This window comes from Salarias fasciatus, chromosome 11, assembly GCF_902148845.1.
Source record: "Salarias fasciatus chromosome 11, fSalaFa1.1, whole genome shotgun sequence".
In the NCBI taxonomy this organism is placed as follows: Eukaryota; Metazoa; Chordata; class Actinopteri; order Blenniiformes; family Blenniidae; genus Salarias; species Salarias fasciatus.
Window position 1 is genome coordinate 24,904,221 of NC_043755.1, and position 21,952 is coordinate 24,926,172.

Consider the following 21,952-nt stretch of genomic DNA (forward strand, 5'->3'; position numbering starts at 1 on the left):
CTGACTCGCCATGGTTTGTGGTTCTCACGCAGTCAGTAAATCACACACACACACACACACACACACACACACACACACACATACACACACTGGTGACATCACTCTCTCCACTGCAGTTGAAATTATACGTCTCGGCAGCCCGGGGCAGACAGCATGATTCAGAGATGTATAGTTTGAATCCCTGCCTCAGTGCCAGGAGCAGGGCTCCTCCGCAGTAAAGCTGGGTGGGCTGCAGTGATGAGAAGCAGGGATGCAGGCCTGTTGCAGACCATCAATGGAAGCAAAGAGGCTGTTTGTAGACGCTGAAATGCAAACTCAGCTTGGCTGCTAATTTGTGCACACTGTGTGGTGAGCGAGACACTCATTGCTCTGATTACCTGTTTAGTAATGATGAAAGCTTCAAAAGAACGATTCCTGAGGACATGTGGACACTAATGGAAACTGACATACACTGTTTGAGAAAACCAGGGTGTGCTATCTTAGAGCTTTCTCTTTGAAATATTTGGAAACTACAACACTGAGAAGTTGAAACAAACACACATATCGACATTCACACCCACTAGGGAGTCTGGTTCTACAGAAAATCTCCTCTGAGTCTGGTTCTGCAGGTTTCTGCTAGAATTTTTCCTTTCCACCATCTCCTCTGGTTGCTCGTGTTGAATTGCTGTCAACCTTTAAACCCAGCTGTACTGTGGAGCAGTGGTTAGCACTCTTGACTCATGAGAATGTCATTAGGGTTGAACACTGGTCAAGACCTTTCAAAATTAATTTATGTGACTCATATCGTGGCTTGCCTCACACAGTCCCAAAAACACCCCACTCTTGATTGATCTCAAACTGTGTACCAAAAATATGTATATTCTTCATTTTCAAAGTAAAATAAACTGACTCTTTACCAAAATTTACATTATCTCCTTAAAGTAGAAGTAAACAAGCAAAGTTTCTGAAAAGTACAAATAGGCTAAATGTTTTTTTTGTTTTTTTTTAGCATCTTGAACTTTCAGTTAGTGTGCTCATGTCTCTCTCTCTGTGCACATCTGTCTGTATGAGTATGTCTGTGTGTATGCCTCTCCCTCTCTCTCTCTGTCTCTCTCTCTCTCTCTCTCTCTCTCTCTCTCTCTCTCTGCATGTGTATGAATTGAAGGAACTTTATTTAAAAACACGTTTTACTGAAACACTTTCAGAGTCAATGAAGCACGCTTTTTTGAAATGTGATATATATTTATTCATAGACATATTGTCAGTATCTTGATAATAGTATTCCCTTTAAATGTAAAGAAAATCATTATTAAAGGGTTAAACTTTAAAATGTGGGCGCTAACCTCGAGCGGATTGTATTTTCCTGCTCTCTCATTGGGCAATGTTCAACATCACGTGACTTCCTCGCCCCAATCCGCTCGCCGCCGTTGCCCGGGTGATGTCGCGGGAACTGACTGAAGTAGAGACACTTTTACATCGTTTAATCTGATGGAACCTTCGATAACTGCCTTTTAACGTCAGGTAGGTCAGCACAGCGCCGGTACACGTTCACAAACAGACACGGAACCCCAACATTTCGTCTGAAAAGCAGCAGCTTTCACGTCGCCAGTATTATTAGCTTAAGTTGGTAAAGTGCTAGTTAGCGGCTGTAGTAAACAGGAAGCGGGTTGCCTTTTCTTCACAGTAAAATAAATGCTTAAATCCACTCTCAATCCAACGTTTTCGCGTGGGATTTTTAATTTGTGTCATATTGATTCACAAATGGTACTAAATTTCGTGTTCAGAAAACTTTTGTTTTCTTTCTTATGAAGTCAACACGTCTATGTATTGACTGATGCCGCCTTATTTTGACTGTTTTCACCGGAAGTTGTGCTGTGTAGACGCATGCATGCAATCCCCCAGTCTAAGTATGTCAAACTATCGTCTGTCAGCATTCTGCTTTAACAATCTGTGTAGTTTAAACTACACGAAAAGTACGGGGTGTTTGGCTTCCCGTTACAATGATGATATACCACGGAAGTAGAGCATTTAGGCAGAATCATGCCATTCTGGTTTCTTCCTCCTTCATCTTTATTTGAGCAAAAGCCAACAGCAGGGGAGGGTAAACGACAACACATGATATCAGTGTCTTAATAACTTGTCATGTGCCCTTGGGCGTAGATTACAGCTTGACAACTTGGTCTCCTGGTGTTCACTTAGCCGCTTAGCTGATCCCAGAGGCTTTCTATGGATTCAGGTCTGGAGAAAGTGCAAGTCCCTCCATTTGAGGGCAGGGCGCTCTCCTTTACTTCTCCAGTGTATGGACTTTAATCATTCCCTCAGAGAACAGCACTGAGCCCTACTGGTCTCTAGTCCAGCTACTCCCTGGTCCATTAAGATTATGATGCCGGTGCCTGGTGGTGTTTTCAGGGACATTACAGATGGTCTAACATGCAGATCACGCTGATGGAAGCGGTTCCCGATGATCTGACACTTCGAGCCTCCTTCAATGTGTCCTCCATCATCCGGTCCACAGGGCTCTGTTCTTCAGTATAGCATGTGGACAGAAGACAATGTCCACTTCATTGTCTTTCTGGGACTCTTCCAGTCTCTCTGGATCTCAGTCCAACCTGCAGACACTTTGAGCTCAGTGGACTCTCCAACCTGTCGATCAGCTGTTCGGTGTGGTTTTGGTCTCATGAGATCAAAATGTGGACAGCATGATGAGGAGGGCTGTTTCAGTACTGAACCAGGACAGTTATTGGTCCATTCATGGATCTTTTCATTAAGCTCCTTGTTAGAGAACAGCAAGTTGTACAAAAAGTCCTGAAACAGAAGGGTCAGATTTTCAAAAGATTAGAGAAGGTCACATGAAGGTCACCTGGAAAAGTCGGAGTCCATATTATCATCTGCCAAACTGCCATTAGTTTTATTTATCTGTGTAGTTTCACATCACTATCCATTAATATGTTCACAGGTATCTTTCTACTTCCTACAGTTAGAGACTCTCAGAGCTGAACCTACTCTGTTGTTGGATTTGTAAACTCACACGTGGACTCTATAAAATAAAGAGAAAATCAAGTCTGTAAAATAGATTGTTTAGACGGAGAAAAGAGAAACAACACTCAGAAACAAATCTCATTTTATCTCTTAGTGTGCAGACTCACTTTTCTCTATGGAAAAAAAAACCCAACCAGCTTTCTGCTTTCTTTCAATTTCCAGCAGCTGATGGAGGAAACACCGTCAGCATGTCTCACCGACTGACCAAAGAAGAGCTGGATGCTCAGTTCGAACAGTTCCTGAAAGAGGTAAAACAGCCAGACGGGGAAGATGCAGCGACATGCAGATCTTATGAAGTCACATTTTGCTCCTTCGGTCAGTTGGTTCAGTTTATCATTTGGTGTATTCATCAATTGGAATTCATCACATCTCCACCAGACTGCAGGAATGTCTGTTTAGTGTATGTTTGTTTCAAACCTTTTACACTCACCAAGTCATCAGAGGGGCCAGATTGTTAATCCTAAGCACTGTTTCCTCTTAAACCATCCTGATTTGTCTGAAACTGTTGACTTCTGAAACTGACTTGACTTTACAAATAATTCTGATTAAAGATAAACTGAACCTTCTCCTCGTTACATGGACAATAGAGTTCCTGAAAGACTCTGATGGGGCTTGTTTCCTTCTCAGTCTGTCTCAGACGACTCGTTGGATTTTGGTGGTCCTGACAAGCAGCTCGTCTCTGCGTCCAGCCAGAAATCAGCTCCGAAAGCAGCGGCGTCGTGGTGGCAAGATGAGCAGCACAGCAGCGGAGAAGCAGAGAGAGGTGACGATGCGTGAACGTGACGGAGTCTTTCAGATCAGGGGTCTCGAACCACGGTCCTCGAGGGCCGGCGTCCTGCAGGTTTTAGGTCTCAGAAGACGTCAGATGTACTGAGAGTGGGGTGGATCCATGCAGATTCAGTGTCGTTTTCCACCCAAAAGCACTCTCCAGCTCCTATCCTTTCATGGTTTTAGATTCAGACAGCAGTCAGGAGGAGCAGAGACGAGTTCCTCACGTCCTGAAGGTCTGAGCTCGACGCTAGCTTCAAAGATTCAAGGAAGAAAAACGTGAAACCATGTCGTCCCTCATGGTTTCTGCTCCTGGTTATTGTAGAGCAGCTGTGGAAGTTTAAATCTCAGCCTGAAGCAGCTCAGAGCAACACTCTAGCTTCCTGGTACTTTCCTCATTGTGAACATCAGATCAGCCTCTTCATGTATTTAAAACATTGTTCTCTCTCAGACTCACTGATCTGTCCACTTTCTTCTGTTTACTACTGAATCCTTCTTTAGTTTCTTCCCGTGGTTTTCTCAGAAGACAGTGCATGAACACTGCAGACCTCTCTGAGCTCTACTGACTTCATCTAGTTTCCCAGCTCTGCTCATGTTGGTCTCCTGTCTCTACTTTCTCCTTTTCTCTGTTTCTCTGTTTCTCACCTTCACCTGCAGAGGCGACCAAACGCAGGTTTCTCAAAGCCAAAAAGACTCAGCCGGAAGAAAACCAGGGTGAGAGCTGCTGCTGAAACGTGTTTTCACTCCGTCCACATGAAATCTGTCCTGGTTCTTCACACTCTGAGTTAAACTTAGCTGATCTTCGCTTGTGACCAGACATTAACTCCTCATGGATTAGCAGAAGGTGGGCATGTTTAGCAGCCTTGTGTGGAAACCAGAGCAGCTGTTGGCTCTGGCCTGGGCGTGCACACGCCACATCAAAAGTAGTGTTTCCCCGTTTCTGTGTCGAGGTCTGATCCAGGTCTGCGTTGGCTCAACCTGGAAAACGCCTCCAAATGATCAACCTTCTGTTTTTTCCTTTCCTGCTGCGTGAAGACGTGAATGTGGAGACGTTAGATAAACCCGTCCCCAGACCGGGCTGCGTGGCCCCGGACGAGCCGGTCCAGTCTCCCTCAGACTGGAAGTCTAAGAGCCGGAGAGCCTCGTCCGAAGAGTCGGACAGAGGGAGCGTCCCCTCTCAGGACGGGGACGGGGACGGGAGCCCCGGGCAGACCAGTGGACGTCCTCCAGCCGGCTCTGGCAGCGGTCCTGATGGTAACTGATGGTAGTGTAGTCCCCGAGCTCAGCTGGGTCCTCACTTCCTGCTCGCTTCATGTCTGACACATCAACCCGCCAAACCCGAGGCCTGTGGGTCGAATCCGGCACCTGAGAACTTTAAACCCACGTGGTGGTTCTTTAATAGCCCAGAAATAACAGTGAACTGCATTTATCCCAATACATGCTGAGTTTGTGCCCATCGATAAGACGCTGTCCTTCCTGCAGATTAAAACGACTCCATATGACGAAGCTGAAACCAGACAAAACGATACCAACGTACACGACGAAGAGCTTTTTCTTTAAGTATAAAATACTGCCATCGATCATTTTGTGCACTGGAGGCTTCAAACACAACACAACTGAAGACGCAGCGCCCCCTGTCTGAAGGCAGAGGACCTGCATGTTTAAAGACAACCTGTGAGAAACTAGTTTCATCTCCTCAACTGAAATCTGTTCCCACGGCTCTGGAAGCAGAATGAGGTCAGATTCAGACTGTGAGAACCTGCAGGCTGCAGGGCTGCTGCAGATGGAGAAGTGACTGCATTTTCACTGAAAGCTGTAAAACTAAGTAGTAGCTCAGCTTTTGGAGCCTCTGGTGGAGTAAAGGTTCGCAGTACCCACAATTCCATGTTTTCTGTGCCGTCCTGCTGGGTCAGAGGAGGTGAAGCAGAGTTCACAGCCTTCAGTTTGGTTTCTGCGTTCAGTGTGTTTCCAGCTGATGATCTCTGCTCTGATTGGCCGGTGAGGCGTCCATGTTTCTCAGGTGATCAGTAATGTCTCTGCGCTTGTGTCAGGACTGGGAAAGACCTTCAGGAAGTCTCTGAGGAAGACTCCGCCGATCCGAGAGGAGGAAGAAGATCCAGGAGAATCCAGCCTGGAGGCAGCGTTCCTCACCAGAGAAACCGACGGTGGGTCACCTGATACCCGGGTCTCTGCAGTTTCATCCTTTTCCTGCTTGTGTTGGTTTTCGAACCTGCAGCAGTTTATTGTTTATAAAGTTATAGCTACGTTATAGTTATAGTTACGGAGGATCGTCAAACACGGTGTGAGTCTGACTGTGACCTGCGGCCGTCCTGAACCTCCCGATCCATCCTGCAGACTCGGCGGCGGCTCTGAAGAGGGGCAGCGTGGGTCCAGACACTCTGGAGGAGGAGGAGGAGAAGGCCCGGTTCTTCTCCCAGCTGGAGGCCGGAGCCTCGTCCACCATAGATTACTCCAGACTGAACAGAGGCCTGGACTCCACCGGCTCCACCGGCAACCTCAGGCAAAGCAGCGGGGTCACGGCGGGGTCACGGCGGGGTTCTTCACCTCACACACTCCCCTCTGACCTTAACCTTCTGGCCCCTCAGGAAGGCAGAGGAAGCAGAGCAGCGGAGCGGGGAGGCTGCAGCTCCGGACAGCAGCAGACCGTCTTCAGGTGAGTCTCAGACCCCGACCAGCTCAGACCCCCTGCTGCCCTTCACCTGCCCCCCTCTCCGGCCTCCACAGGCTCGCCTCACTACAGCGAGGACTTTGAAGACGAGGAGACAGTGAAAGAGCCAGAGGACCAGGTCTGTGCTCCTCTGTCAGGTTTTTAATTCATTCCATCCCGTTTCCTGTCAGTCCGGTTTCTGAGTCCAGGTTCTGGACTCTGGCTCTCGTTTCTGCATGAGTGTTATTTTTGTGTAAACTGAGGTCAGTCTGTGTGTGTTTGTGTATTTCAGTCCACTCCTCTGTGTCTTTAAGCTTTGTCTGTGATACTTCACTGTTTGCTACATGTTTCTCTAATTCCTGCTTTGTTTTCTTCTTCTTTTCCCCCAGAAGCTCAAAACGTTTCCTAATCTTGCCAGAGGTGAGAGCATGGGGGCGACGCTGATCACTCTCCACCGCCGCTCTGTGATTCCTTTGGTTTTAATTCACATCCTCGTCTCAGTTTCTCTTCATGACTCTCTGGAGAGTCCGGGTGCAGAGGACAGACGGAAGGACACGGCAGCGTCTGTGGACAAAGGTCTCAACAGCAACACACCTTTTCCACCTTTTCCGCTTTTTCTGGTTTTACATTCGATGTTTGTCTCACTGTTCAGTAATGACAAATCAGACCGGGTCAGTTGTTGAGGTTCCACCTGCAATGATCAATAAGCTAACTGTGTGTGGACGAGTTTATTTGTCTTCACAGCTGGTTTACCTCTGAGTTTGATATGTGGAAGTAGAATTAGCAAAGAAGGAAAAGTTTAAAATTGCCCAACTCAACATGATAAAATGGTTAAAAGCGGTTTTCAACCGTTCCTCATTGAAGTTAAATGTAAAACTGAAGCTTCCCATCGTCTCCAGACTGTCCTCAGTCTGAGTGTCTCGTGTCTTCTGCTGAGCTGGAAGCAGCTGCTGTTAACCCTTCCCCGTCTGCTCCGACCCGCTGCAGCTCCGTCCTACGTGCAGAGCGGCGGCTCGGAGATGGAGGCGCTTCAGGAGGCGTACCGGCAGCTCCACCGGGCGGAGGCCTCAGAGGAGAGGGACTCCGCCCGCCGGGCGGACGCCTCAGAGGAGAGGGACTCCGCCCACCGGGCGGACGCTTCAGAGGAGAGGGACTCCGCCCGCCGGGCGCCGTCTTCTCCGTCCTCTCCTCGACACACCCAGCAGGCTCTTCAGCCGGCTTCCACCAGCGAGTCGGGTCAGGCGAAGCCACGTTTAACACGACACACACGGTTACTGTATCGGTGGAGATGAGCTGTGAGAGGTTTACACACTCTGTGTGTGTGTGTGTGTGTGTGTGTGTGTGTGTGTGTGTGTGTGTGTGTGTGTGTGTGTGTGTGTGTGTGTGTGTGTGTGTGTGTGTGTGTGTGTGTGTGTGTGTGTGTGTGTGTGTGTGCGTGTGTGTGTGTGTGTGTGTGTTCAGAGTTTCCCACCGCGGAGGAGCTGATGAAGCGCGTCAGACTGGAGGACGAGCCGAGCCGGGGCTTCAGTGTGCGGCCGCCCAGGTCTGAACGCTCGGCTCCGGGGGGGGACACGCTGTGGAAGCAGCAGCTCAGACAGAAGCTCTGTCTTCAGTTCATGGATTTTCTCTCAAACCCTCAAACGTTGCTGAACTTTCCACTGACAGTTCAGATCAGTCACAGGAATCGACTGGTTATCACTCACAGTGATCTGTGTGTGTGTTTGCAGCTCTGTGGGGCTCGACCAGGACCAGGACCAGGACCAGGACCAGGACCAGACTCCTCTTCCACTGAGAGAGACTTTCTCAGGCGGAGCTCTGTCCCAGTCCGGACTGGCGAAGCCACCGGGACAGGCCGGCCTCGCTGCGAGGCTCCTGGACACCGGGGGAGCCCCGGGACCCGGATCCCGGTCTCCGGAGCCTCTGAGCCGGGACCTGACGTGGAGCATCCGGCAGGAGGTGGAGCGGCTGATGCAGGACCAGACCGGCTCTCCTGAGGCGGCGGCTCCCGGCGGCAGAGCGAAGAGGCAGCCGGTGAGGCTGAAGACCAGGGTTCAGGTTCAGGTTCAGGTCAGTGTCCACTTTAAAAAGTCAATATCAGTGTCCTCCTCGCAGGCGTCCACGGTTTCCCGCCCCAGCTCCTCTTCGGCGAGGAAACCCGGCGTAAGAGGACGGCCGGAGGACTGGAGACCAGCAGCTCCGGCACAGAAAACCCAGAAAACCCAGAAAACCCAGGCCTGTGTTTCCCCACGAGTCCAGCAGCGGCCGCAAAGAACCAGAGCCTCACCCGGCAGAGAAACCCAGCAGGCTGCAGGTGGGACACACACACACACACACACACACACACACACACACATCAAACCTCAACTTGCTGCTCATTAAATATCATTAAACTGGGCGTGATGTTTTCACTCTGTTGGCGCCGTGGCTGTGTTTCCTCTGACTGTCAGATGTGGATCTGAGGGCGAGCAGCGAGCTGGTGGCGTCCGTCCAGTCCTTAGTGAGCGTCCTGCAGCAGCAGATTGAGGCCGTGCAGCCGGCCGGTCCTCCAGCGAGCAGCGTGAGTTCATCTGGAGACGCTGCAGACACGACCGTCACACTCAACACACCCTCACCTCCACACTCTGCAACCTTGGATGATGACCGATCTCATCCTGGACTCTTTCCAGAGGGACGTGGCGGAGGAGCTGAGAGTCCAGCTGGCTCTGAAGGAGGAGGAGCTGCAGAGCAGCAGAGCAGCAGAGCAGGAGCTCCAGTCGCTCAGACAGCAGAACTTCCTGCTGCAGAGTCAAGTGTGTTCACCTCAAACAACAAACACGTCAACCCTGAACTCATCTTCACAGTGAACAGTTAGTTGTTATTTGACACCAGCCTCATATTCTTGACATTTGTAGGGGTCTTCTTTCAGGATTAGTGTCCAGCGGCTTGTTGATTTAACATGTCTTACATTTTATTTGCTGTTGCAGTTTTCAACACTGTTGTACAGTTTCAGAAATTATTCACATGCAACTTAAAGGCACTGTCATTTGACACCAGCTTCACTTGAGTGAGCTAGATTATGTTTAACTGCTTTATGTTGCTCTTCTTACTGTGCTAGCATATTTACCTCTTGTCTGCTGAGCTGGCTCCCGTGGAGAAACTGCTCCGTTACAGCTGTCAGAGCCGAGTGACACAGTGGAGGGTCGGCGCGCAGCTCGCCTCTTTCCTCAGGACCTGGAGTCACGTGCACGATGCCACGTGCACGGTGCCAGCGAGTGTGTTCTGTCTCCTCAGCTCCGCGGTGCAGAGGAGGCCCGTCAGAAGCAGAGGCTGCAGGCTGCAGATCCGGCTGCAGAGCAGCGGCTGCAGCAGCTGGACGGAGAGCTGAGACAGCAGGAGGCGCTCATCAGAGGATACCAGCAGGTGGGCCTCGCCGGTCCGTCCGGAGCAGAGAGCATCATGGGACGGACTCAGACAGCCTGCGTGTCTTCCAGGAGAACGAGAAGCTGTACCTGCAGATGAAGGCTCAGCAGCAGAGGAGCAGGGCCACCGAGGACGCCATGTTCAGGGAGAACCAGCGGCTGCTCGGCGAGCTGGCCTCGGCCAGGTAGGGGTCTGGTGGGGGTCTGGTGGGGGTCCGTGGGGGCGGGGTCTGCTCGGCCCGGGCCCTCCTCCCACTGCGGGTGTGTTTGTGAGCAGGGAGCAGCTGAAGAGGAGCTGGAGGCCTCCGGGGAGTGTGTGTCTCCTGGACCACACTCAGCGCATCGCCGAGCTGCTGGATCAGATCCAGACCCTGCAGGTCGGCGTCAGGTCTCCCACACTCCCCCCACGATCCAGATCCACTCCCTCACACACTCCCCTGTCTCCGTGTGTGTGTGTGTGCAGACCAACGAGGCCAAGCTGTCCCGGGACCTCCACAGCCTGCAGGTGGAGAAGCGAGCTCTGGAGGTGGAGCTGCAGCTGGTGAAGAGGGAGAGGGAGCTGGCTCAGGTCCAGACCGCCTCAGGTCAGATTCGGAACGGCAGCGGTCCAGCACCGGACGCTTCCCAGAGCCAGGCTGTGAACCTGTCCCCCCTGGACGCCAGGTGACCGCGGTCTGGAGGCGAGGCACCAGGAAGAGGTGGAGGCCCTGAAGAAGAAGCTGCAGTGGTTCACCGAGAACCAGGAGCTGCTGGACCGGGACGCCGGCAGGCTGAAGGCCGCCACCGCCGAGGTCCTGCAGCTCCGGGAGCAGGTCAGACCGCACCACCCACCTGTCCCCCTCAGTCCTGGACCCTCAGAGTCCACCGAGGAGTCCTGGACCTCCAGGGTCTGTGATTTGATTCCAGGTGGAGAAGCTGAAGGAGGAGGTGGGGAGGAGCAGCGAGCAGCAGAGGCGGAGCCGAGTGAAAGGCGTGGACAGCAGGAGGCTGCAGGAGCTGCAGAAACAGGTCCGCCCCCGCCCTGTGAACCCTGACCACCCCCCCCCCAGCAGCTCTAACAGCCGCCCGTCTCCAGGTGAAGGAGCTGGAGCTCATCCTCCGCAGCAGGAACCCCAGCTCGCTGCCCGCCCTCATCTACGCCGCGGCGTCCGCCGGCCGGGAGGAGGCGGGGGTCACGGCGCTGCTGGAGCGCCGGGTTCAGCGCCTGGAGGCGGAGCTGGAGAGCCACGACGAGGAGGCCAAGCGCAGCCTGCGCAGCATGGAGCAGCAGTTCGACAGGATCAAGGTGAGGCTCGGAGCCCCTCCCCCCTCCACCGTCCCGCCGGCGCCGCTTCGCTCTCAGCTGCTGATCTCCTCTGTGCAGCTGCGGTACGAGCAGGAGATCTGCGAGCTGGAGCAGAAGCTGCAGCAGCAGCAGGAGGGAGCAGCAGCAGCAGCCGGGTCCGGGTCCGGGTCCGGGTCCGGGTCCGGGTCCGGGTCCTGGGCTTCAAAGCTTCAAGCTGCTGAAGAAAAGCTGCAGCTGCAAAAACAGAAGCATGAGGAGAAAGAGCGGCGTCTCCGGGAGCAGCTGGAGTCGCTCCAGCAGCAGCTGAAGCTCAGGGTGGGTGTCGAGGACGGAGGAGCCCCGGCAGCCCGCCGGTCTTCTTCAAACCCCCCCTCCGCTCCGCCCTGCTCTCTGCAGCCTCCGCCCAGCCCCAGCAGACACCAGCGCCACGCCCAGCAGGCCTTCGCCGCCCGCCTGGAGCGCCTCAACCAGCAGCTGGGCGTCAAGACGCGCTGCGTCCAGGAGCTGCAGCGCACCGTGGAGCGGCTGCAGAGGGAGCGCCGCAGCATGCTGTCCGGGCCCCGGAGGGAGCCCGGCCCCCCCGCCGCACCCTGCGCCCCCGCGCCACCGCAGGACGCCTTCCCCTCCGCCGAGTACCTCAAGGCCTACCAGCCCACGGTCTTCACAGGTGGGTGCAGCGCCGCAGAGCCTCTGCAGCGGGGGCAGACCTGGATCCCAGCAGGGGGTCTCCTGTGTCCGCAGGCAGCCACGTCTCGGAGGTGCTGCAGGAGAAGGAGGCGCTGCAGCAGCAGCTGGAGCAGGAGCAAGAGGCCCGCCGGGCCGAAGCCCAGCGAGCCCAGGACGAGCTGAGCAGGTAGGAAGCCCTCCCCGGACGGCCGCCCGATCCGCCCGCAGCGCTGACAGGAAGTCTGACCCTCCAGGATGAAGGAGCAGATGTCCTCCATGAGGGCGGAGCACCAGAGGGCCCTGGACCACCTGCGGACCGCCCACGCCGTGCAGCACTCGTCCTCCAGGCTGGCAGAGCTCTCCAACCAGCTGAGCGCTCAGGAGGTGACGGCCCAGCAGGAGTCCGTCCGCCACCAGAGGAGGAGTCTGGGAATGACCGCTGCTTCCTGTCTGCAGATCGCCATGGCTCACCTGCAGGAGCAGCTGACGGAGCTGCGGGGCGTCCGAGAGGCCCTGGCGGTGTCCCGGACCCGGGAGGAGGCCCTGCAGCAGCAGGTGAGCAGGAGAACGTTCCGCCGCCCGTGGTCTGGAACGCCGGAGCTCCTGACGCCTCCCGGCTCCCCGCAGGTCGGCCGGCTGATGCAGCAGCTGAAGGACGCGGCGGACGCCCAGAGCCCCGAGGGCCGCCTGCTGTGCGGCCTGGAGAGGAAGATCGTCTGCATGGAGCTCCGACACCGGCAGCGGGAGAAGGAGCTGCAGCAGGTAGGACATGAAGACACTCCTCCGTCCACCAGGTCCAGAGCAGCAGCAGGACAGAGACGGCTGATCTGCTCCACTTCCTGTCCCCCCTCCGCACCACTTCCTGTTTCCTTCCTCCACTTCCTGTCCAGGTGATCGGGGGCTCCAGGCAGACGGCGGCTGGCCACCAGTCGGAGGCGGAGCGCTGGCAGCATGTGGCTGAGCAGAAGAGCAGAGAGATCGAAGCTTTCCGGCTGGAGCTGGACTCCATCCTGGACATCCTGAGACACCTGCAGAGACAGGGGGGCGTCGGCCACGGTCCTCAGTCCGTCCCCCAGAGGAGCTGATCCCACCTCTTTATGTTTGATGATCAGACTGTAATGAACTGAAGACTCTCAGGGACTTCCTACATATTTATTGAAGGAGAGGAAATAAACTCACCAGCAGCTTTGAAAACACTCCATTCCAGAGATCCGAAGAGCTCATGTCAGGATCAGAAATGGTTTTCAGTGTAAAGTGAAAGTACGTTTTTGTAAAGTTTTGGGAGAATTAAATAAATGAAACTGTTCCTCAGTTTGTGGGAAAAGGTCAAAGGTCAGCAGTTCTTCCAGTTATTTCTTCCGATTCACGTCCAGTGAAGCTGGAAATGATCCAGAAGTGAAGAGCTGGAGGTTAAAAAGCTCTTCCAGGATGTTCAGAAGTAACACGTTTGTAAATGTGTGGAAACTCAAATCAAACAAAAACCCCCAGAAGTCATCCACTGCAGTTTAAAGGTTTTAATGTGTTCAGTCGGTGAAACATGACACCTGGTCTCTGCGGCACGGCAGTCACACACAGGCTGGAGCTGATGTGCATTTTACCAACGCCTCTCGTCGCGTTGCAGCAGGCTTCGTTCTCTCCTGGTCGCAGCAGGAGCTCGGAGTTCTGCTGCGGTCCAGTTCATAAAAACACGGCGAGATTCTGAGTTTCTCGGAGAAAGCGGGTAACAGTGAAGATGTTCTGCTCTTCCTCAATCACATTAGATTTCATTTGGTTTGAAGAAGGCAGAAGTTAATAGCAGGCCTGATTATTCCTGTTCGGTGAAGTGATCCAGAACGATCGGCACATTCCCATTTTCAAGACTGTAAGTTTCAGTTTCTCTAGTGACGTATAATAAAGATGCTGTTTAAATATGAGCATATAACTGTACGTACCACGCTGGACCACTAGGTGTCACTGTACGACAACAGAACATCCAAGACGACTTGATTGACGGCAAGAAAAAAAAAAATCAGAAAGAAAAAGCTACTCAATATTTTCACAAGGCAGTTTGTTTTTCAGCAGTTGTAACTTGAAGGTTCTGGTCGTGTGGTTTTATGGATCCAGCTCAGCTGAGACCAGATCCTCCAGAAGCAGCCTGAGACACCTGGCAGGCGGCGCCGCCCCTGAGCTGGATCACACCGGGCTTCAATCGTCTTGCATTTCATGAGAAGTTTGATGTCTGGCAGCTGGAACACAAGCGGCGTCTGAAGACTGACGTGAGACTGCATAAAGTTCAGAACAGGAGCCTCCAGATCCCGTTTCCCCCCGGAGGCAGTGGCAGTCCTGCACGGTGCCGGCGGTGCATAGAAAGACCCTCTGAGGGCGGCTTCAGCCCTGGAAGGCGTGGACCTCCTCCTCACTGAGGCCCAGCTGCTTCAACAGCCTGACACACACACACACACACACACACACACACACACACAGAGGACCCTGTCTCATTAAAAATGCTCCTTTGGGTCATTTTCGGGTCAGAGGTTAAACTCACTCCATGGTCAGCTGTGTGAAGGCCGCCGGGCCGCACACACACACGAAGCAGCGGGCGCCGTCGGGCCGCTCCAGGAAGTCCGTCAGCATGGACCGGTCCACCCGGCCCCGCCTGCCGCTCCAGCTCTCCGACGGCTCGGACAGAACGTGCTCCACCTGGAAACTGAGCCGTCATGGCCGACACGTCACACTTCCTCCCATCAGGGTGAAGACAACCCGACACACACACACACACACACACACACACACACACACACACACACACACACACACACACACACACACACACACACACACACACAGCTCGTACCTCTCGCACTCGGCTGCCAGCTGGTCCAGTTGGCTGCGCCACAGGATGTCCTCCTCCCGGCGGTTAAAGAACAGCAGCCCGGTTCTCCTGCCGACACCGAGGAACATTTAAAACAGGCAAAGCAACCAGGTGGAACAGTAAAGACAAAGGTCAAATGTCACCGTTAAATATGATTAATACTGTCCAGAGTGTGTGTGTGTGTGGTTTCATTATGCTATGCTAACTGGATCATTTTCAGCGTTTCTGTCATTTTCATGGAAACAGACAGTTTTGAAGACACAAGACTTCTCTGAAACGACGATGTGGAGACTAGAAACACTTCAGCCTTCAGCTGTTTGACAGACGACAGGTTCTCAAACTGTGGGGCTATGAGAGCTCCCTCTAGTGGGAAGAGGGGAAACTCCTGGTCTCCAAATCACACGTCGTCTCCACTCACTCAGTCAGGACCTAGTCTGCACTTGGGGACTGGGTGTGGGAGCTGACCTGCCGGGCGGGGCCTCCTGCAGACTCAGGCCGATGATCCGGGCCATGGGGGTGAGGCCTGTTCCTGCAGCCAGCAGGTACAGGTGTGTGATGTCTCTGAGCGCCCGCACGCTGAACGTCCCCTCCGGCCCGCTGACGGACAGGCGATCTCCTGGACAGCACAACATCCGGTCAGTGCATCCGGCTGGGCTCAAACATAGGGCCCGGGGGCTGAAACCGGCCCAGCGGAGGGTCCGATCAGGGCCGCACGATCAGTTTGTCAAGTGCAGAAAATAAAAACTACGTTTATGATGCTCATAGTTAACACACAGCTTCCCTCACTGGCAGAGGAGAGACAGATCTCCCAGAATGCCGAGCCTCACCGACGTGCAGGCTGTTGAGATGTGGGGTGAGCGCTCCGTCGGGGTACACCTTGATCATCAGGTACAGGTCCGAGTCCTGGGCCGGGACCTGGGGGGCCGCCGACAGGGTCTGATCCACTGGAGTGTACGGCCGCACCACCTCGGTGTCTGAAACACAGCAGGGGGTGGGGCAGGAGGAGCAGGAGCAGGAGGAGCAGGAGGTCATCACTCATCTCTGAATCAGATGGATCTACTGACAGTGGAGGTTCTGAGGTTCTACCCTGAACGAGCGCTTTGAGGTAGACGTGTTTTCCGACAGGCACGTTCATGACGGCTCCTCTGGGCAGCCGCAGTCTGAACAGGTGTGTGTTGTAGTTGACCTCCGTCCTGGACTGCAGGACGCAGTCCCGATAGAAGACCGCTGTGAGGGGACAGGTGAATGAGGACCAGGAAGCCGCGCCGTCCTCAGAGAACCGGCCTCCCCGCAGGCCTCACCTCGGTCTTTCTGCCGCAGAAAGGTATTGTGGGAGTCCAGCGGCTGCCCCAGGCTCGTCCACTTCCCCTTGGCCTGCTTCCGGATGCTGACCTGGATCTTCCCCACCGAGTGAGCGGTGTGGACTGAGAGACAGGAAGCAGCGCTTAGAGGAAGAACCCGGACCGGGCCGGTTCAGACGGGTCTGCACTGACCTGCGACGCTCCCCTCCACCTCCTCAGAGAGACCTGCAAGAGCAGGAAACCGCTTTCTACACCGAGACGGCACATTGGGAGAACGTACGTGTGTGTGTGTGTGTGTGTGTGTGTGTGTGTGTGGTTTCACCACTAAAACCCACGTAAGTGAATCAAGTAGGACATCTTCCCGAGCTGCACCTCCAGCCGCAGAGCCCCGGCCTCCAGGTCCGCCACGGTGCAGCCGGAGCTGGGAATCTGCCGGGAGACAAGACGCCGGTTTAGCTTCCGCCGTCCAGCTGACGGAGGACCTGAGGGACGCTCTGATCCGTCACCTTCCTCTTGGCGTAGACCACCAGGTGGACGCTCACGTCGGTCTGGAACCAGTCGTACCTGCACGGCAGCAGACGCGACAGTTTACAGCAGGGGGTCAAACATGAGGCCCGCAGACCAAAGCAGGCCCACCTGTCTGGTCGAGGGCTGACTGAGCACCATTTAAAGGAAAGACGTCAGTCTAAGGCTGTGTTCACACCAAAGCATTTGGCTCGACATAAATGACGTGGTGGAGCCGGTACCGACAGTGTGAACACGTTTTTCACGTTGGAGCGACCTACTTTCGGGTGGAGCCGGGGCCGCTTGGAGGAGGAGGTCCGAGGTCGGCACCGGCTCGATCTACATGCGGTGAGAACACGGTCGCGCCCCGGGTCCAGCCAACTTTCCTCGTTTGCCACACTTTTGTCCGTGTGAGGCTTCCGTAACGCACGACACGGACTGTTATTCTGAGCGCGCACGTCGAGCATGACAGAGAGTCTGTGCTTCCTTCTGAAAGTCGGCGATTTGTATGGTCTGCAGAAAAATCATGTACAACAGAACAACCGTTCTTCTGGCTGCGTTGCGTCTGCAGAACGGAATCACCGCAGCACCGTCTGCGGTGTGTCTGCAGTCCGCTGGATGAGGTTGCCAGATATGTCGATCTGGTGCCATAAACCCGTTTAACTCAATAGAAAGCAGCCCAAACTGCCATCTCGGTTGAAAATGCACGTTAAAACCGTATTTGTATAATTAAAAAAAACACTTCATAAACACATAATCGTTTCATCAACCCGTCTGACGTGTTCAAAAAAGAAGCTTGATTTGGCGGAAACCCGTCCAATCTGGCAACACAGCCGCTCTGGTCAGAGAGCTGTTTTGTGCAATTTTGGAGCTGTTTGACTTTCCTGCAGTGACGAGGTACAAAACCGTTCATTCTTCTGAAGTGTATAATAACTACATCATGCTGTTTGTTCTGTGTTCTACCAGAAGAAGTAAAAAATAGAATATTAAGGCAAAAACACGACACAGCTTTTATTTTGAAGTCACTTATTTTGGAACAAGTATCGCGTTTCCTTCCGGCACCCGACTTGCTTCTGTCTAGTTTGACACCCCTTCGGTTCGACGCCGGTGAGAACACGATTCAGTTATTTATGAGGAGGCTGATTTACAAATTCACACTTCACAAAAGGGGTCCTGGCTCGACTCAATTCGGTGTGAACACAGCCTAAGTAACCATCAGTGAGAGACATTCAGAACTGATCAATCCAGAAGTTTCATCAATTCTTCAGTACTTTGCAGTTGAGTTTGTGTCTTTTTCCAGGTAGCATCACCTTGGCCGAGAGTCTTTTTCTGGGGGCGGAGCCAGTGAAGTGGGTGGAGCCAGGCTGGTCGGTGAGGGAGGAGCCAGGGCAGCTGAAGGAGGAACAGAAACACAATCCAGAGGTCCCCGTTAGTGAAGGACCGGCTTTGGTTTCTGAGGCTTTAAGATGATTTTATGGAAATTGCTCCACATCCAGGTGTGTCAGGAGTGTGTCGTTATGCAAGCGGCCATTTTGAAATCTTTCTGAGGTTTCAAGTTTTCAAGAAACGTTCAACCAATAAATCACCAACACGTGCGGATCTGACCAAGCAGCCAGCAGACAAGCTCGGACCGACGCGTTCGGCCAGCAGGAGCAACATGACGCTGTACCTTTCAGAGCGGCGGCGGGCTTCGTGGCCATCCGGCCCACCAGGCATTCTTTCAACATGGACTCGTAGTTGACCCAGCGATGCACCTGCACACAAACAGAGCCTCAGCCCTGCATCTCCACTGCGCCACAGCAGGCCTAACGACGGAGCCTGAAGCGCCGTCCTGCACACCTGATCGAAGAGCTCGGTGCCGTCGATGCCCGCCGCCTTCATCAGCTCCTCCTCTCCGCCGGGGTGGTAGTCCATGTACGGGCTCACGTTGTAGACCATACCTGAGAGGATTCACACACAAAACACAGCAGTTCCACACCGTCAAAGACTGCTTCATACACAGCAGTTAAGATTACACAAACTAAAATAAAAGTCTAACAGGAGACAACACGACTGTCCGGCCACATCCTGAAAGAAAAACAGTGCCAGGAACACAGCGTGACGAGCTTCATGGCTGAAGAGATAAAAGATGCAAGGCAAGGCTGACGATGAATCCTGTGAAGAAATGAAGCCGGTCAGCTTCCTTACTGCAGCTGCAGCACAGCTTTTACATGTACAGCCTTATAATGACCACCTGAGAGGCTTTTCATACAGTTATCATCGTTTCGGCAGCTGTCAGAATAGAAAATGCTTATTTAACCCAACGATATTCACAATGTGAACCTAAACCAGGCACTGATACATTAAAGCCCGTCTCCACAGCAAAGCTCTCCAGAGAAAACACACAGCTTTCATATCATTGTGGTCGTCTGGTCACATAACAACGCTGCTCGGGGCCTCTAACAAGCTAACGTTTTGGAAACTGCTCCAAAGGTGGAAATTTTCAAAACACGCTCCTACTCGTCATGTAAACGGGGGAAAAAGAGACTTTTTAGAAATGCTCTGGGGTTTTAGAGTGTACAGTCACCGTAAGAACAATCCAACATGGCCGTCTGTCCATATGAATGTCTGTGTTCTCCACTGTTCACATTTAGTGTGTTGTTCTCTGAGTGTGTGTCTAATTTCATCAGAAAAACAAACAACAGTGCCCACTAGTGGCCCCGACATAAAAGCTACATCATTTTCAGTGTTTCTGCTGTCGCCTTGTAAACAGACATGGTCATCAAAACATTGTCTTGTAAATGCAAAACTCCTCTGAAACGAAAACACAAAACTGATGAGTTCTCACTGGAAGCAGTCGTGTAAATGGTTCTTGAGAAGCAACTGTGAAGTCAAGTCCTCCTCCAATCAACAGACCTTTGTATTCAAATCGAGGAGAGGAACATAAATCGTCTTGCTTGAATGTTGTTCCCTCTGAAAACTGACAGCAGCAGAGGGAAGTTAAACTGATGTATGTTGTTCATCACCAAGTGAACAGCTTCATGAGGAGGGAAAGAAAACACTAAATAAAACCATTCACTGAAGAGCAGGAAGGACTTGACTTTTATTTCCTTGTGTATTAATACCAGACACGTTTGAGCCGAACCAGAGCTGCAGATATAAAACCCGAGCCCCGCTATCCGGAACACGGCGGCCGCAGGAGGCGGAGTGGGAGTGGAGCATCATGGAGCAGACCGCCGCTCTCCTCACCTCGGATGCAGGTCCAGCAGTCCTCTCTCGTGTTGTGTTTCTGCAGCTCTTCCTCGGTGACCTCGATCAGGCGCCCTCGCAGCCCGGTCAGATCCTTGCCGCTCTTGGCGAAGCGGATCCAATCCATCAGACTGTGGCCGGGCTTCAAGGCCACCTGGAGAGAGAAGCAGGGCGTGAAGCAACTCTGAAAGCAGGTTCGTCCTCTTACTGTCACGATGTTCAGTGGAGTCCGTGTTTGTTAACAGAGAGAAAACCTGACGTGTGTTTAAAACATTCTCTGGACTCGTGGAGGGACTGTCTTGTGACAGACAGGTGAGCTGTTCAGGGTCAACCTGCAGCCCTGAACTGGACACAGCATCATGGTCTGAGGAGTGAGGCATTACTTTGTGTATTTAGATTCTCCACACAGAAGAGGAATTATTTCTGCTATGATTTAATCCCACCTATTTTTGACAGGAGTTGTCCCACAGAAACACAGATATCTGATCTAAATCTATACTGTTTCCAAGCAAGAAAGTAATCAGGAGAACTTGGCGAAATTAAACAACTGGTAGAAATCTCCTCAATGGAAAATTAATTCAGCACATACTCAGAAGCACAGCTGGAAGAAATTGAGAAAATTGGCTGAAAAAAAAAAACATTTTGGGACAGAGCAGACTACATGTCCTACCAACAATGGGAAAAACTAGTTCCCACATCATTTTTATGCGTGTCTTCGTCATCTTAAATCATACAACATTAGGATTCCTGGTCGCCTTGTTTTATTTCCTTTCTCTCTTTGTGAAACACTGTGAGTCGCCTTGCGTCTGAGTGGTGTTACATAAATAAACTTCCCTTTTCTTACCTTGTTCCTGCCGGACTGTCCGGAGGGAGCGACCCGCTGCTGGGAGCTGGGAGCCGGGAAGGACTGGGTGGGGATGTTCAGCATGTTGTTCACGCTCCGGAGGCAGCGCCAGGGAAGAAACAGACCTGTTGAAGCAGCGACAGTTCAGCACAGCGGCCCCGGGGAGTGTCCCCCGCAGACTCCGTCCTTGTTGGGAAACATCTTGTTGAGCAACGCCGCTCAGTTACACCACGAAGCTAAGCTAGGCTAACGAAACATGTCGGCTGACGACCCGGGACGCGAAACGAGAACACACCCTCCAATACACAGCCACGGCGGCGGAGAGCATTCAATACACTGATTAAATATTCATCGATAAATATCGAACAATTTCCTGGTTTTCTGGTTTTCACTCTTCTGACACTTCCATATCTGTCGCGCCCACTGACGTCATCGTCAACAAATGATGTCATCATCATGCGACAACCTCGAGTTCCCCTGTGGGCAGTCACGACTCTACTTTCACTGTAATATCTCCAAATATTTGTTGTTTTAAGGCATTCTGTTGTTTTATTTTTGTTTTCTTTACGGTGAGGACTCATGGAGAGCTCTGACTGACGACGGGACCAATGCAGTGCCTGATCTGCAATTGTTTTTGTTTTAAATTTGCTTTGTGATTTCTTTTGTTTGACATGAGCCCATTCAGTGAATATGTCCATGAATATGCCCATTCAATGAATTATCTCCCTGTGACAGTTTTGTAGAATTATTCCGTTAATAATAAAGACTATGTATTTATTTATTTGTCTGTTTGTTTGCTTGTTTATTCGACAAATCGACGCTCACATACTTCTCTGTGTCTAAACACAAACTACTGCCACAGAAACCCAGTGGAAGTTCAGTCATAGAGGCAATGAATTAAAAAATGTGTGTGTGTGTGTGTGTGTGTGTGTGTGTGTGTGTGTGTGTGTGTGTGTGTGTGTGTGTGTGTGTGTGTGTGTGTGTGTGTGTGTGTGTGTGTCATGAACCGACCTGAAATGAAGCTGTTGAGGAATGCTGTGAGGGACGAGGTGATTCTCCCCCCACTCGACTCTTCATCACTGTCTTCATCGTCGCCGTCCTCTGAGTCTCTGTGGTTTCCAGCTGACATGGTGACAACATGGTTCCTGTCAGAGCTCTGCTGTCCACCGGTGTATCTGCTCTCCTGGTTTTCCTTTCAGAGTTAATCTGCTAAGAGGATTGTGGGACAGGAGCTCTGCTCAGACCTGCAAGCAGCAAGTCAAAGCTGGGAGGTGTAACACCATGTCTGCCAGATCTCAGTCTGAGATCCAAACAATATAAATGGATTGAATTGTCAGTATTACAAGTAACACAATTAGAAGCTTTCAGCCAAAAGAAGAGTTCTGTACTTACTTAAGTGATTGCATAATGAAGAGAATAAC

The 21,952-nt window shown here is 52.4% G+C and overlaps 2 protein-coding genes across 8 annotated transcripts; one reads left to right on the plus strand and one right to left on the minus strand.

Annotated features, from left to right (window-relative positions):
- The first annotated feature begins 1,404 nt into the window (after positions 1–1,404).
- Positions 1,405–13,128, plus strand: cep162 (centrosomal protein 162). 6 transcript variants are annotated; one of them, XM_030103348.1, is made up of 31 exons: positions 1,405–1,500; positions 3,174–3,266; positions 3,646–3,781; positions 4,444–4,500; positions 4,822–5,040; positions 5,838–5,951; positions 6,142–6,307; positions 6,393–6,460; positions 6,532–6,593; positions 6,844–6,874; positions 6,956–7,030; positions 7,442–7,690; positions 7,916–7,997; positions 8,182–8,485; positions 8,567–8,765; positions 8,902–9,011; positions 9,121–9,243; positions 9,725–9,853; positions 9,925–10,037; positions 10,130–10,229; positions 10,316–10,436; positions 10,516–10,664; positions 10,759–10,860; positions 10,928–11,137; positions 11,216–11,452; positions 11,534–11,804; positions 11,879–11,990; positions 12,058–12,187; positions 12,260–12,358; positions 12,431–12,565; positions 12,694–13,128. In XM_030103348.1, the coding sequence occupies exons 2-31, from the start codon at positions 3,207–3,209 to the stop codon at positions 12,886–12,888; spliced, it is 4,158 nt and encodes a 1,385-aa protein (XP_029959208.1). In that variant the 5' UTR covers positions 1,405–1,500; positions 3,174–3,206; the 3' UTR covers positions 12,889–13,128. The 6 variants fall into 6 exon arrangements, with proteins under 6 accessions (XP_029959208.1, XP_029959205.1, XP_029959209.1 ...); XM_030103345.1 differs by having other exon boundaries at positions 11,216–11,804; XM_030103347.1 differs by having other exon boundaries at positions 1,412–1,500; positions 3,181–3,266; positions 11,216–11,804.
- A 181-nt stretch (positions 13,129–13,309) lies between these two features.
- Positions 13,310–20,954, minus strand: cyb5r4 (cytochrome b5 reductase 4). Of its 2 annotated transcripts, none has more exons than XM_030103352.1 (15): positions 20,532–20,954; positions 19,688–19,841; positions 18,299–18,399; positions 18,129–18,213; positions 17,770–17,851; positions 16,462–16,519; positions 16,291–16,384; positions 16,148–16,180; positions 15,956–16,078; positions 15,741–15,881; positions 15,482–15,628; positions 15,120–15,270; positions 14,637–14,723; positions 14,328–14,489; positions 13,310–14,225 (listed from the first exon to the last, which is right to left on the minus strand). In XM_030103352.1, exons 1-15 carry the CDS (start codon positions 20,613–20,615, stop codon positions 14,171–14,173), a joined length of 1,557 nt encoding a protein of 518 aa, XP_029959212.1. In that variant the 5' UTR covers positions 20,616–20,954; the 3' UTR covers positions 13,310–14,170. The 2 variants fall into 2 exon arrangements, with proteins under 2 accessions (XP_029959212.1, XP_029959211.1); XM_030103351.1 differs by having other exon boundaries at positions 14,637–14,732.
- Between the last annotated feature and the right edge of the window lie 998 nt (positions 20,955–21,952).

Bases quoted from the DNA above. Each gene is read 5' to 3' on its own strand.
- cep162 (XM_030103345.1), top strand. From the start codon at position 3,207: ATGTCTCACCGACTGACCAAAGAAGAGCTGGATGCTCAGTTCGAACAG. The intron at 7,998-8,181 runs GTCTGAACGCTC...GTGTGTTTGCAG, and splicing joins TTCAGTGTGCGGCCGCCCAG to CTCTGTGGGGCTCGACCAGG. The intron at 9,244-9,724 runs GTGTGTTCACCT...CTGTCTCCTCAG, and splicing joins ACTTCCTGCTGCAGAGTCAA to CTCCGCGGTGCAGAGGAGGC.
- cyb5r4 (XM_030103351.1), bottom strand. From the start codon at position 20,615: ATGCTGAACATCCCCACCCAGTCCTTCCCGGCTCCCAGCTCCCAGCAG. The intron at 16,520-17,769 runs GTGATGCTACCT...GCTGCCGTGCAG, and splicing joins GAAAAAGACTCTCGGCCAAG to GTACGACTGGTTCCAGACCG. The intron at 16,079-16,147 runs GTCAGTGCAGAC...CCTGTCTCTCAG, and splicing joins GGTGGAGGGGAGCGTCGCAG to TCCACACCGCTCACTCGGTG.